The sequence below is a fragment of the Maylandia zebra genome, linkage group LG2 (assembly GCF_041146795.1).
Source record: "Maylandia zebra isolate NMK-2024a linkage group LG2, Mzebra_GT3a, whole genome shotgun sequence".
Lineage (NCBI taxonomy): Eukaryota > Metazoa > Chordata > Actinopteri > Cichliformes > Cichlidae > Maylandia > Maylandia zebra.
The window spans coordinates 37,691,232-37,705,275 of record NC_135168.1 but is presented as its reverse complement, the minus strand read 5'-3'; the positions used below and the strand labels follow the sequence as shown (position 1 = coordinate 37,705,275).

At 43.1% G+C, this 14,044-nt stretch overlaps 1 protein-coding gene across 1 annotated transcript; it reads left to right on the top strand.

Annotated features, from left to right (window-relative positions):
* Positions 1 to 659: 659 nt before the first annotated feature.
* kctd16a (potassium channel tetramerization domain containing 16a) lies at positions 660 to 12,783 on the top strand. Its single transcript, XM_004540950.3, has 2 exons — positions 660 to 2,147; positions 11,522 to 12,783. Exons 1-2 carry the CDS (start codon positions 1,325 to 1,327, stop codon positions 11,971 to 11,973), a joined length of 1,275 nt encoding a protein of 424 aa, XP_004541007.1. The 5' UTR covers positions 660 to 1,324; the 3' UTR covers positions 11,974 to 12,783.
* Positions 12,784 to 14,044: the final 1,261 nt, after the last annotated feature.

Here is a 14,044-nt window from a genome sequence, read left to right as displayed (position 1 = left end):
CCTCTGCTGCTATATAATCCAGAATAAAATGACTCAGTAATGAGGGTTCCAACTCTATAAACCGCAGGGAGAGCGCACTAAACGGAGACTTCGTTATGATATACATGTTCAATTACCATTATAACACGTGCAGAAAAAAGTAAAAGTGTTCATTAATGCATTTCTTAATATTTTTTTTTAATTAGTTCCTTTGGTAAAGAGATCAGTTTCACCGTGATGTCTGACCCTGGTGCTCAAAGGTTCAGTCAGAGTGCCGCTCAGATTCTAATTATTGCTCACTCAGCTCGAGTTTTCAAGCGTAACACCGGACAGGGGTGTAGTTAAGAGTGTAGATCACGCGCAGCTGTCACACACGACGAGCTTTCAAGTGACACAGCGACACCTTACCCCACCTCATCCATCTCACGGGATAAGCACGCCAGCTAAAAGTGTTAAATGTAAAAGGGGATTAATCTGTGATCTTAAAATTGCGTCACACCTCATCGCCAGCTGCACGTCGCCCGTGGCCGTATCAGAATTTCATGAAAAATTGCACAGATCCCCCCCCCCCTCTCTCTCTCTCTCCAATCATCCCGCTTTGCGTCCATCAGCTGAAAATGTCATTTTCCTTTAAGATGATGTAAGACATTACTACACGGGACGATTTTTTCCCATTCTCTCTCTCTCTTGCACAGCTTGGAGCAACGTTATCTTGAGCCTGCCGTCGGTCCAAACATTTCCGCACTCAGCAGTTTGGAGAGATGGATGCGCGCAGGAATCCCATCCTCCTCATCTGTGCGAGAAACCTCCTCGCGCATTTCAGTATCTCAGGAGCCGGGAGCGTGGCAGCAGAGCGATGAGGTGCATGCACATTTGTTTTTTTTTTATTCTTTATTTGAGTTTATCTGGCTGAACTGAGGGACAAACGCAAACCAGTGACGCTCTCCACTGAAACTTGAGCGGAGATGTATTCACTTTTTTGTGCTGTGAAATTTCTGAGTGAAGTGAGTATATTACATTTATCTGGAATCAAACTAGCAAATCAACGGGGTGGATGCGTGTAATTCGACGCTGGTTAGGATAATCGATTCCATTCAAAAGAAAAAAGAAAAGGATGCATCGTGGTGGGTAGGCACGTTTACGCACGGGGTTAAAGGATGTACTGTAGACACACCTTGGGATTGTTCTGTCATGAGATACTGGATGCGAGTGCTGCAGCTTGCATCGAGACTGTGTGTTAGCTCTGAGCGCATCGGCACCGTATGCAGCTACACCCTACACCCTGAACTTCTGGGACGTTTGCGCTCCGTGATCGAGACTCGGATTTCTTACAGGATCGGACAAAATGGCACTGAGCGAAAACTGCAAAACGCAACCCACAAAGGAGCAAGGCTCGGTGCAAAACCCTCCATCGGATGTGATTGAGCTAAACGTGGGTGGGCAGGTGTATTACACTCGTTATGGTACACTGGCAAGTTTTCCAAATTCTCTACTTGGGAAGCTGTTCTCTAACAAGAAGGGGTCCTCGAATGACTTGTCCCGGGACCTCAGAGGACGCTATTTTATAGACAGAGATGGGTTTCTGTTTCGGTATATCCTGGATTACCTTAGAGACAAGCAAGTCGTCCTCCCTGATCACTTTCCTGAAAGAGGAAGGTTGAAAAGGGAGGCGGAATACTTTCAGCTGCCAGATTTAGTCAAACTTTTGTCATCCGAGGACTCAAAACTATTCGCAGACGACTTGTACTACAGCGATTTGGATGATGCGTCGCAGGGCAGCGACCAGAGGTATTATCCCTCTTACTCCTTTGACAGGAGGTACGGCTACATCACGGTCGCCCTCAAAGGCGTTTGCGCAGCGGGAGGCAGAGAAAATCAAAGTGATGCCAAGGCCAGAAAGTTACCGAGAATCTTCATTAGTAGCAGAATTGGCTTGGCGAAAGAAGTGTTTGGAGACGCCCTGAATGAGAACAGGGACACGGACAGACCTCCGGACCGATACACCTGCAGATTTTACCTCAAGTTCAGACACCTGGAGAGGGCGTTTGACATGCTGTCAGAGAGCGGCTTTCATATTGTGGCCTGCAATTCGTCCCTGACCACGTCCCCGATCGCTCATTACCCGGATGACAGGGTCTGGTCCAATTACGCACAGTACATCTTCTACCGTGAGTGAAGATTTATTCCCACTCTGTTCTCTTAGAAGTGCTAACAAGCTGAGCTGGAGGCTTTCTGACCTTCAGGAGTAATCATAAGGCAACCATCACCAAAGTAAAACACAAACAACCCCAAATACGAATTAAAAATAAAGAAAACAAACGATTAAACAGGAACTAATGCCCTCCCCTCTCGCCCCCTCTAATAAATCCACATCCACATGTAATGCCTATCAGGAAGGGGTTTTTTCACATGAAAAGACCATCCTGCTAGTTTGCCACACGACAGTCAGTGTGATTTGAAGATTTACAAGGGTTGCTCACACCGCCAGGAGGCACGGTCGGATTGCAGCATTATCCTTTTAAATATTTGCATCCCTTACAGTGACTGACTTAAAACATGTGTTCTGGGTCCGAGATAAGAGGCAAACCTGCCTACGGCCCTCGGAGGAGTTGAGTCACAATGCTGCTACACTTAAAGTACACATGCGTCATGCGTAAACATGTCTTATTGCTCACATTTTTGCCAGCCGCTGGGCGATGAATAATATAGCACCAGCGGGCGGGGGGAAATCACATGGATGCTGCTACTGCCGCTTGTCTTGAATCAGCTTGTCTTTTCTTTTCTTTTTTTATTTGGAGACAAAGTTTGTTCATCAGCAAATAACCTAATTAGCTGCAAATATGGCTTGTCCCGTTGCGGAGGGAGGAGTTGGAGCATATGGCCAATTAAAAAGCACTTTGTTCATTATTCTGAACGGCTCCCCTTAGAAGAGCTGAATTAAATCCAGTTGGTGGGTCAGAGTTGGAGGTGCAAGGTGGACTGAGGAAGACATGACATATGGTTTGGTAATGATTTACCAATAGCTTTGTTAATACGAGGTAATTATCACAGAGGGCTCTGCCTTGACCTGAGAAAACATCCAACCAGGCAGCTAGCAGGGTTTTCCTGAGTCATTCAACATTCTGGAGCACAACAACATATGGTGTAGGTGTTCACCCCATTCCCCATTAAGAAACACTGTTCTGGGTCATGGGACAGCAGGAGGTGGAGAGAAGGTGGGAAGAGACAGAGGAGAAAATAAGAGCGAAGAGCAAAAACGGGAAAAGAGAGGCACAATGTAAGAAGCCAAGCTGAAGTGAAGGGAAGAAAGGGGAGGCTGGCAGATGGAGGAGAGAGCTGCCGAGCGGGAGGGATGAGGGAGTAAAAGTTGCATGAGACCTGGCCATGGGGAGAAAGAACTGAGGCAGAAAGAAGAGAGAGGCAGTGGAAGCAAAAATAGATTAAAGTAAGGATCAGACAGGGAAGTTCATTGAGGCCGTGGGAGCGGGGAAGGGGGGAAAAAAGAAAAAAACGGGGTGGTAAAACATGGAAGCACAGGGAGAGACAGGCTGGGTTTTCATTAGAAGACAGTGGATGAGGGGATAGCACAGGGATAGATAGATAGATAGATAGATAGATAGATAGATAGATAGATAGATAGATAGATAGATAGATAGATAGATAGATAGATAGATAGATAGATAGATAGATAGATAGATAGATGATAGGGTGATGTATAGGCACATCAAAGGTAGACAGGCGGGACAGGCCTTTCTTCACAGCAGCACAGCGGCCTGCATCCACTCTCAAAACTAATACTGTAACCTGATTCTAAATGTGGGACGCTGGCTGGCCTAGGGCAGGTAGTCCTAAGCTAAGAATGCATGTAGACAAGTGCACCTTCGGGGATGGCAGAAAACAGATGTGCTTTGTTGTTGTTTGTTGTTTTCAGCTGAACATTTTACTGCTCTCTTTTTATATACCCTCTCCTCCTTCTAACAGAGACTCACATAGTGGGGAAAATGGTCAGAGGGAGGATGGGTTTGTTGAGTCTCTAAGAAGAGCAATCCAGCGCGGTAAGAAAAAAAAGAAAATGGAAGAAAAAAAAAAACGGAGGACTTCCTTCCAGCCTGTCAGTTTCTTAGCATCATCCGTGTTGCTCTTCTTGTTAAATGCGTCAGTTGTTTTCTGGCTCCACTGTCTGACAGCATTAGTGTGGACTCCACATATTCATAATCTTTTCTGTTAACAGTCAGGGGACTTTTTCCTCTCATCATGTTAAGACACTCTTATCTCAGTTATTGTCATCCTCACCTGCGCTGTAGAATATGCTGCCAGCTTCTCCTCAAACTAAAACAAATGATATTTTCATCTAAAAGGGCAATCTCCTCAGGAGGCTGCAGCCATGATGAATGATTCACATTTAGCCAAGCATGACTTGGACACCTTTTGAATAAACAACTGAAACTGCTAATGAACACACAGAGCGAACAGGACTGGGATCAGTACTTTGCTTTTAGAGGCTCATCCGGTCAACCGGGATCTTGCTTTGCAAGTTAGTCGTAATAGCAAGACAGTAAGGTGATTGAAGTCATACATAAAAAGTCATCATGAGATGAAAAATATCAATTATTTAAAATCCCAAGTCAAAACTGTGCAATTTAAAAGCTAAAAATGATTAAATCATAAGTAAAATATTTGATAAAAGTCAAAATTATAGCTTACTTAATCAAAATGAGAAGAGAAAAAACAGAAAAAATGGGAAAGATCATAAATTTTTGAGTGAGGAATTTAAATGTGGACGTCGTCATATTCTGACATTTTCAATTACACCCTGTGCAGAGAAATTTGACTCAGTACATCAAAATATTAACCTACTTTGAGCATTTTAATTATATCATTACACACTTTTCACCCCCCTCCCTTTGACTTGCAGAAATGGCCTTATATAAGCGATTCTGTCAAGTGACATCCCAGGCAGAGACGTAGGTTGTTTAGCATGATAGACATGTTTGCTGTTTTCCACTGGTAGTGACAACATTATCGTTGTAGTGATTAAAAACTCTAACCTCCCAGCTGGCAATTGGGACCGGTCCCCTCACTGCTAATTATCTCCGGGGAAAGAGGGGAGTGCTGCTGCTAATTAAAAATCAATCTGTGATCCCAAAATATTTCCTCAACTGCCGTCATCCACCGAGGAAGAAAAAAAACAAACTCCCTATTTAAAGAGACACTCTAGGCACCATTACACCATAGGAGAACTTTCAGGCAATTCATAAATGAAAACTAGCTGTCTTCTTGGACTAAATATCATCCTAGCCTGCTCATCGGCGAAACCAGAGACATGCTCATCTTTCCCACTTTGAAAGAGCGGTGCAGAGAGCCTTGTCAAAATGGGAGATTTGTACAGTAAAGATGGAGGATGATTGTACTTCCTCTAGTCTGTTAATATAACTGTGCAGTCTTCATTTAAGCTGTGAAAGAGATGATGTTTGCCCATAATGGCTCCTGAACAATGGCCACAAATCGGCAGGGAGAGACAGTGAAAGTAATCAATTGCTTGGGCGTAATGGAGGCAGAGATTGGACCGTCCCTGAGCTCCCACGGAGCCTGGTTGGAGTCTGGATGGATTGGCAGTGCCTACAAGAGATGGATGGTGTTCCCATGAATAACTCGTACACGTCTTAAAGAGCACCTGGGCGGAAAAATGGTTGGAAGCAAGGCGAGGTTTGTGTGCATGTGCCATTTTTTTCCATCTCCCAAAGGTAACCGAACTTTGTGCGTGACATCAGCTCACGCAGGCAATCTGCTCCACCCTGGGAGTAAAGTATGAGTTTATTAAACATCTCAAAGGGAAAATCGAGTCTTTGAAATCAATCGCTCTTTGAAAGATTATGTTGTGGCCTGTTTTGCGGCCCTGCCGCATGGTTTCTAAATGTTTGACCTTCTACAAGCTTTTACGATTTCTACCCAGTTTTAACCTAATTTTCCTACAACACAAAGAGCTAGAACCCAACATGAAAGCTGGAATTGTTCATGTTTAAGACTGTCTGTGCATACTGATTGTCCTCTGGTTTAAGTATACTGTAACACAAGTGTGTGACAAACTAATAAAGATTGTCATTGATGATGGATTTTAATCAGTCTTAAGCAAGTTGTACACTGAAATGAAAAGACTGGTCAAGCTTCAGATTTTAAACTTTGTTGCTACTTACCATGTTTTACTTCAGACAAACTGAAAAAAAAAATTTGAGTACATATTTAGGTCTTCACATCACTTTTTTACCGAACATATATGCAAATAATCACATTTTTAATAACTGCCGGGAGGTTTCGTGGTGATATCTACATGTATTAGTTAGAAAAATTGCCATAAAGTGTGTGAAATTCTACAGTGCATAACTTTAAATGCTGTTTACTTGGAAAAAAGTTCATTCTCATACTCTGAGCCAGAAAGAAACCGTTCCAGTTTTATTCCCATCTTTATTCCGAAGGTCATTACACATGGGCTGTATTCATACATCATTCATAGCCTGATTTATAGAACATTTTGTTCCAAAAAAGATGGTGAAAATCTTTTTTTTTTCTAGCTGTTTAGAATTTCTTTTCTGTTTTATTGAGTAATAAAACCCCAAATTCCCTCTTTATAGACCCTACAGTCTATATCAGCAAACTGAAACACAACTTTTATAGCTGACTTCATCCAATAAAATATATTGTTGTTCTGAAACATTTTGTGCACACTGCCTGGGATTCAGACATAATCGTTAACCGTTAATCAGCTAAGCAGGTTTTATGATTGTATCTAACCCTTTTCTCATATTTCTCTGAAGACTCTCCCCCCTTAATGGAATTGTGCAGGCAGCACTTACACAGAAGTTATTATTTTGGTCTCTGCTTCTGCTATTTCTGCTCTTTGAATCTGCTGGAGAGCAGGTATAACAGCTCTTTCTGTCTGACATTTAACACCTTTACGATCCCTCCAGAGATACTTAATGGCTGCTCGGGTGTGAAAGTCTTCACATTATGGACAGGACTGAGTGTTTTCTGAAGAAAAGGGGATCCCCTGTGTTGGTATGCAGAAGGAGACCGTTGTATATTAGTCACTGGCATGTTATAGGTTTTTTGAAGGTGTGTGGCATTCTGCAGTCACCAACCAGTTCATTGGGTTGAACTTTTGCCTTTAGAACATTTTTCGTGCCATAGACAGATCTGGTGACTGTGGAAGTCATTTGAGTACAGTGAACCCTTTGTCAAGTTCAAGGAAGCAGTTTGAGATTATTTGAGTTCTGTGACATGAAAATCCTGCTGCAAGCAGCCATCATGGATGAGTACACTGTAGTCATAAAGTGATGGACATGGTCAGCAACAATACTTTCGGCTGTCTTTTTTTAAAGACATTTTAAAGACTTTATTTAATCTTGTTACAGCAGCACAAGGGTCAGGAAGAAAAAGTGAATTAGAAACATATTATAAAAAAATAAGATGAAATAGGTATAATAGTGTACAAAAATACGTACAAATATGCACAAATTGTTACTATATCGAGTAAGACCCTGTATACTCAATGCTCATGTGGAACTAAGGGACCGAAAGAGTACCAAAAAGTCCCATTGTTCCATTTTGACGAGCCCGTTTGAACTGTAGCCTCAGCTTCCTGTTCTTAGCTGATGACACTTGCACTTGCTGTGGCCTTCTGCTGCTATAACCAATCTGCTGCCATGCCATGTAGACGGTGTCTACATGTCTAAATACACCTAGCTGCTGACATGTGATTGACTAATTTGATATTGGAGGTAACAAACAGTTGAATGGGTGTACCTAATAAAGTGGCCAGTGAATGTAGTTGATAAAGTATGCACAGTCTCGTACTCAAACTCATTGTTCAGTGTACTTTCTTAGATTTCCCTCTTTGACTAAAACCAACCTGACAGGGAGAGGGACCACAAACCCCTACCCCCCAAGTTCTCCTGAGGCATCATTTAAGGGATGAATAGAGCACTGCAAACTACTCGGGACACGTCCTCCCTTCATCTCGCTTCATTAGTGCTTGTGCAGAAGAGGGGTGTGGCTCTGGGTCAGAGGACAGGCCTACAGGGAGAGGCTGATATAGACATTTCAATCTGCCTGCTATGCTTGTTCATCTCCCTGTCAGGGAGACACTCAGCGGACAGCCACCCTCTGACTCGGGAGGGGAGAGCACCCGCTTGTCATTAACAATCAGCCAGTCATGCTGTCACTGTCCTCATGGAAGGGAGATAATTTCAGCCAGAGCAATGAAAAACAACAAGCCATGCTTTGTGTCCTTGAATTAGGTCACGTAGTCCTTTTTTGGGACGGGTTACCCCAACTTCCCAGCTCTTTCTCATCACTGCTGCCAATAATGGTTGTTTCAGTACATTAGGGTGGCTGCATGGAGGTAATTAATATTGACAAATTCAAATGTATGCAAATATTACAGACTTTATTATACACGGCAGGAGGTTTGACACAAACTGCTGAAGTGATACTTCTGCGGCAAATAAGACTATCTTGGTGAAATGGATTACCCTCTCCGTGTAAGGACAATCGCTGCCTTTGCAAGACAATTCTTTATTTTTCTGCTCCAAGGACATGCTGACCTAAATTGTGAGCTAACAAGCATGTAAACTACTTCCTGAGGCAGGAAGATATATATATATATATATATATATATATATATATATATATATATATATAGATAGATAGATAGATAGATAGATAGATAGATAGATAGATAGATATATTTGTGTAACTGGATATAGAGGTTGAAAAATATAAGATGAGAAAGTTGTATGAGCTTACTCTCTGAATAGCTGCATGACGCATGAATATACACATTCATCCTCCAACACCAAGTTAATAAACGGGCCAATTTTCTACATTTTTTCTTTTTTCTTTTTTTTGTTTTGCTTCACGCCCAAAGTCTTGGCCTGAAAATATTATTTCATAAGAGAAAACACAGCAACTGGAGCTTCATACTCTCAGGTCTCACAGGCTTCTCTTGTGTTTGCACAAATAACAGACAGTAATGAAAGTGAACAGAAGCAGACGTGTTTATTTCAGAATTTTTAAAGTATCTTTGTGCCTGACTCCAACAGCTTTGATGTGAAATGCTCTTTGTGTGTGTGTGTTCCAAACTTTCATCCGTGTAGATTGAGGGCACAGTTCACACCATATTCACATTTAAAAAGCAGATCTGGGTCACTCACATCTGAACGGGACATAAATTGCATTCTGGCCTTGTGGATTTGTACTATAACAATGTTCTTGTTGCCTTTTTTTTTTAAAAATTATTTTGCCTCTCAACTTTCACCACACGATTGTGCAGAGTCTCTTTCAGATTGCATGACTGGAGCACAGCGCTGCTCTGCCTTTAAAGCTGCCATCATCAGACACCCCTGATGACTCAGTTTAGGAGCACAGTTAAAACCAATCTCTCCTCCTCCCCCCAGTGTCTGGCAAGAATTCCTCTGACATTTTGCATTTGAGTTTGTCAGATCGCTGTGCCTTCAGTCATGTCCTACTTTTCTGCCATTTAAAACCTTTAAACACCTATAAGCGAATGCACAGTTCGCCAGAACCGTGTAAACCTGGCCTCTGCAGGCACGGGGACAAGCGTTCCCGCTCTCCTCAGAGGTGGAGAGGATACCCGGTGTGACAGGCCTGCTCGCGCCCCGTGCTCTGTGCAGAGCTCGACTCCCTCTCTCTGTGTTATTTATGAGAAGTGCAGGCACAGCCCAAGTCTGAGGACCAGCCCTAGTCAGTTAATGTGGTTGGAATATGAGCTTTTAGACGGGGTGTATAGATCTGAGAAAAAAAGACAAAAAACACATTACAATCAGTGGCTTCCCTGAAAAGATACCAGAGTGTATCACACCCACCTAGTTGTTTAAATGCACCTGTGTTTCCTGAAAGTCTCTTAGTTGTTTACTGACTAGGCTCTGACGGCAGAAATAAGAACCTCACAACTTCTCCCCAAACGCTCAGATTTGTCTTTGTGTTACTGGCTGCGTGGCAAGAGCCCATTTCCGTATCCATGCTCCAGCAACATGAATTGTTATGGAAAACAAAAATAAAAAGGCAAAAACAGGTGCTTCTCAACCTCATCGGCGGCTTTGATACAATCCATTCCCCTGCATGGGCTCAGAAATTTCATGCTGGTATTATTGGGTGTTGGCTAGTTTCCTAAACGGGTTTCCCCCTCTGGACTACAGCATCCATCCATTTCGAAACAATGCTCAGCCTCCTCCTCTTCATCCTCCTTGCTAAAGAGCCTGCATCCATTTGCCTGGTGCTGTTTGTCTGCCGGATTCAGTGGGATTCATTATGTGGAAAGGGGAGGGGTAGGATTGGCATGCTGATTGGCCTCTTTACTCATGGATTAGCCATTAAAAAGCTGTTAGTGACTCTCTCACTATCAGCGCAATGCAATCATCGTGCTACAGATAAGGTCATTATTACTGTCTGCGCAGAGAGGTTAAAATCCCCCTTGAACTATGCTCAGTTTAAATTGGCGCGTGCACTGGAGGGAGTAATGGACAAATTATTGCTCCCTCTGAGATATCACTGCTATGTGGTCTGTATGATAACACTGGGGGGGAGAGCCATTAATATGTTTCTGTGTCCGCGAGTTTATTCCTCATATGCTGGTGTTTACGCATTTCAACCTAAATGAGACATACTGTGGCTATTTTTGGAAATGAAAGACAGCTACAGTGTTTGCTGCCTTTACTTGAACACTTCACAAGCCAGCGGGCAGTACTGTACAGTCCATAATTAGCCGTGTAGGAGGATGTGAGATGAGACGAGAAGAAGGTACGGGCAGAAAAACAAAAGACTACAAAAAAATCTTTAGTTTGTACCTGTTTGCTGCTCGCTGCAGAGCGTGAGTCACTGTTCCCAAAATTCATGATCAGAGATTGCAGCACATCAGAGGTCTACATACATCCACCCATCCTGCAACATGCACTGACCTGACTCTAACACCAGCTGAGATAAATTGTGCTTTGTTAGCCTACATTTTCCTGGCCCGGTGGCTCCCCCAGAGGTGTAAAACATAATCCCAGACTTATTTGACTGAGTGATCCGAAAACACAAAAATCATGCGCCACCTCCTTGGCAGCCAGGGTTACAGCTCCAATAAGAAGCTGCAACAGCAGAGCAGATTGCTTTGGCTCCGAGACAAGCTTCGCCTTGGGAAAAGGTCTTTAAGGGAGTCGCACTGAGCTGCACTGAGCTCCGAGGTTCTCCTTATCAGGGGATGCAATATGCACAGCCCACCAGCTCTTTGAAATTCAGCAATTAAATGTCAAAGCCAATACCTCGCATGTTCTTACAGCTGTGGCCTTTTTTGAATAATTGAAAGATACTCGTGTGGACACCGAAACTGCTGTGCAGGCATTTGTCAGCATTTGCTTGTTCACTCCAACTGTTTCGGTCGATTACTGTGGGGATTTGTCTCCGTAAAGACTGTTTGCGGTGGTTTTCTGCAAACTGCATGTGGTCGGACCCCACTGACAAACCTTTTTGCATTGTCTTGTAGGCGGACCTTCTCGGTGGTCGTCCTCTCACTGTGACTGCTGCTGCAAGAGCCACAAAAGCGAGCGCGAGGGAGAGAGCGGCACATCCTACAACGACCTCTCCACGTCCTGCTCCGAGACCCAGTCAGAGGCCAGTTCCCCTCAAGGAACCGTGATCTGCGGGCCCGTGAGCCGGCACTCCAACATTCAGACGCTGGACCGGCCGGTGCCTAAAGGGCCGGTTCACATGCTGCAGCAGGCGGAGATGCGCCGCAAGACTGACATGCTCCGTGTGAGAACCTTTGGAGTGCGGGAGCGAGAGGCTGCGAAAAGGAAAGCGAACAAGGAGAAGATGACTCCCGAGCAGGAGCTGGAGAAATGTATCCAAGACTTCCAGCGCATTAGGATTCCCGATCACTTTCCGGAAAGGAAGTACATGTGGCAATCAGAGCTTCTGAGGAAGTACCATCTCTAAATATATGAGTGGAGGAGAGGCAAGAGAGAGTGAGAGATGGTGCCGTAGTATCATTTAACCATCAGTGGAGAGCATTAAACTGCATAGGCAATACACTGCACCCTCTAAGACACATACTGTACTAGAAAAAAAACAAAACAAAACTGTGGCCACTTTCCTGCCAGGATGACTAGCCAAGCACACACAGTATGAGGCAGTGTGAGTCATTTATTTGTGAGGTATGCACAGTGTTGTGTACGATATGCACATGTGTAAATCAGGTTTCTCCTGCTGGGGCTGACATCACACACACACACCCTGTTCTCGCTTCGCGGAGCTGAGAGGCAGGAAACACTACCACTGACAACAAAGCAACCTCAGGGGCAACATCATTTCAGTTCATCAACTCACCACATACTGTATGTGCAATAGCCCACAATAGCTATTTTCTAAATGGATGTACCCAGATGGTGCTGTGAGTTAGCAACGGATTATCACTATACGTCACCGACGCAACATATACTTATAGTACGCTTTGAAAGCAGCACTGCATGTCATTTCACTCTTATCATAATTATGCAATATCAAGCAAAGTTTAAATTCACCGTTTCGTGTGACAGGTAAAAGTGGCGTGTCAGGACCGAGGCCGACTTCACCGAAGAAAGCACTGCCTAGATCTGTTTTGCCATTGTGAAACTTTTTGTCCATTGACGTCATTATGTGTTGGATAGCTGATGTTGTGTAGGTAGAGTGTATAATGCCAATGGATACTGATCTAATCCTTGATTGTATGTGTGCATAAAAAAAGTAAATAAATGAGTAAGAATTCTGTTCCTTCAAAATGAGCCTTCTTCAAAACTTTTACAACTTTTAACAAATGATGACCTACTTCAGTACTTACACTTGCTATTTTGTTTCTAAGAGTGCTTTAAGAGATTGATATAGCTTCTGGGTCTGAGAAGCCAACGCAGCAGTACCTTTAACCTGCATTCCTTCTAATGGCCAGCAGCTCATTTTGTAACTCATGGTGGTTATTATAGTCAGAAAGAAGGATTATCCAGGGTGTGTGTGTGTGTGTACTTAGTTTTACAGTTAAACCTGCCCCTCCCTCATCATGTCCTGTCTCAAAGCACCAAGACTCTGATGGCAAAAACGAGACGCTATTTCTATCTTATATATTGTCTGTGGTTTACTTTAATAAATATAGCTACTGAAAGTGCCCGAGTATCTACGTAGTGCAACCTGGTAACTTGTGAGGTCAACAAAGAGGCTATTGTGCACAGATATGAATAGAGATGTACCTTCAAAGTTTGGTTAATTTTTCATGCCCACCTTGAAACTAGTGATCCTGCTTTCAGGTTTTGAAGTTGCATGATCATCCGGTACTGTGTGAAAGCCTCGAGCCACTTCTCATTTCTTTATATTTTACTTCGAATGAGCATTGGGTGCTTTGTGGCCTTAAAAATTTTGAGGAAATTGGACATGTAGAAGACAAACAAAAAGAAGAAGTGGCAGGCCTAAAAAAATAAATACATTCATGTTCTTAAGAAATGGAAAAAAAATCCAAAAGAACAGACCAAACAGTCAAAACAACACAACTGACAAAACTGTTCATCTGCTCAAGTTCCTCAAACATTATACTGCTAATATATCTGGTTAGCTAGCTCAGTGCTGTAAGCTAGTAATTCTTCTAAAGTAAAGCAGTTTCCTGTGTTTTTAAGCTAACGTGTGTGTGTGTGTGTGTTTACTTTTACAATTAATCATGTCCTGTCTCAAAGCACCAAGACTGATGGCAAAAACGAGACGCTATTTCTATCTTTTATATTGTCTGTGGTTTACTTTAACAAGTATAGCTACTGAAAGTGCCCGAGTACCTACGTAGTGCAACCTGGTAACTTGTGAGGTCAACAAAGAGGCTATTGTGCACAGATATGAATACAGTCGTACCTTCAAAGTCTGGTTAATTTTTCATGCCCACCTTGAAACTGGTGATCCTGCTTTCAGGTTTTGAAGTTGCATGATCATCCAGGCTACCATCTTTGCTACTATCAGCTTGTTGCTAAAACATAACAATTTGTTACCATTTCTGTGA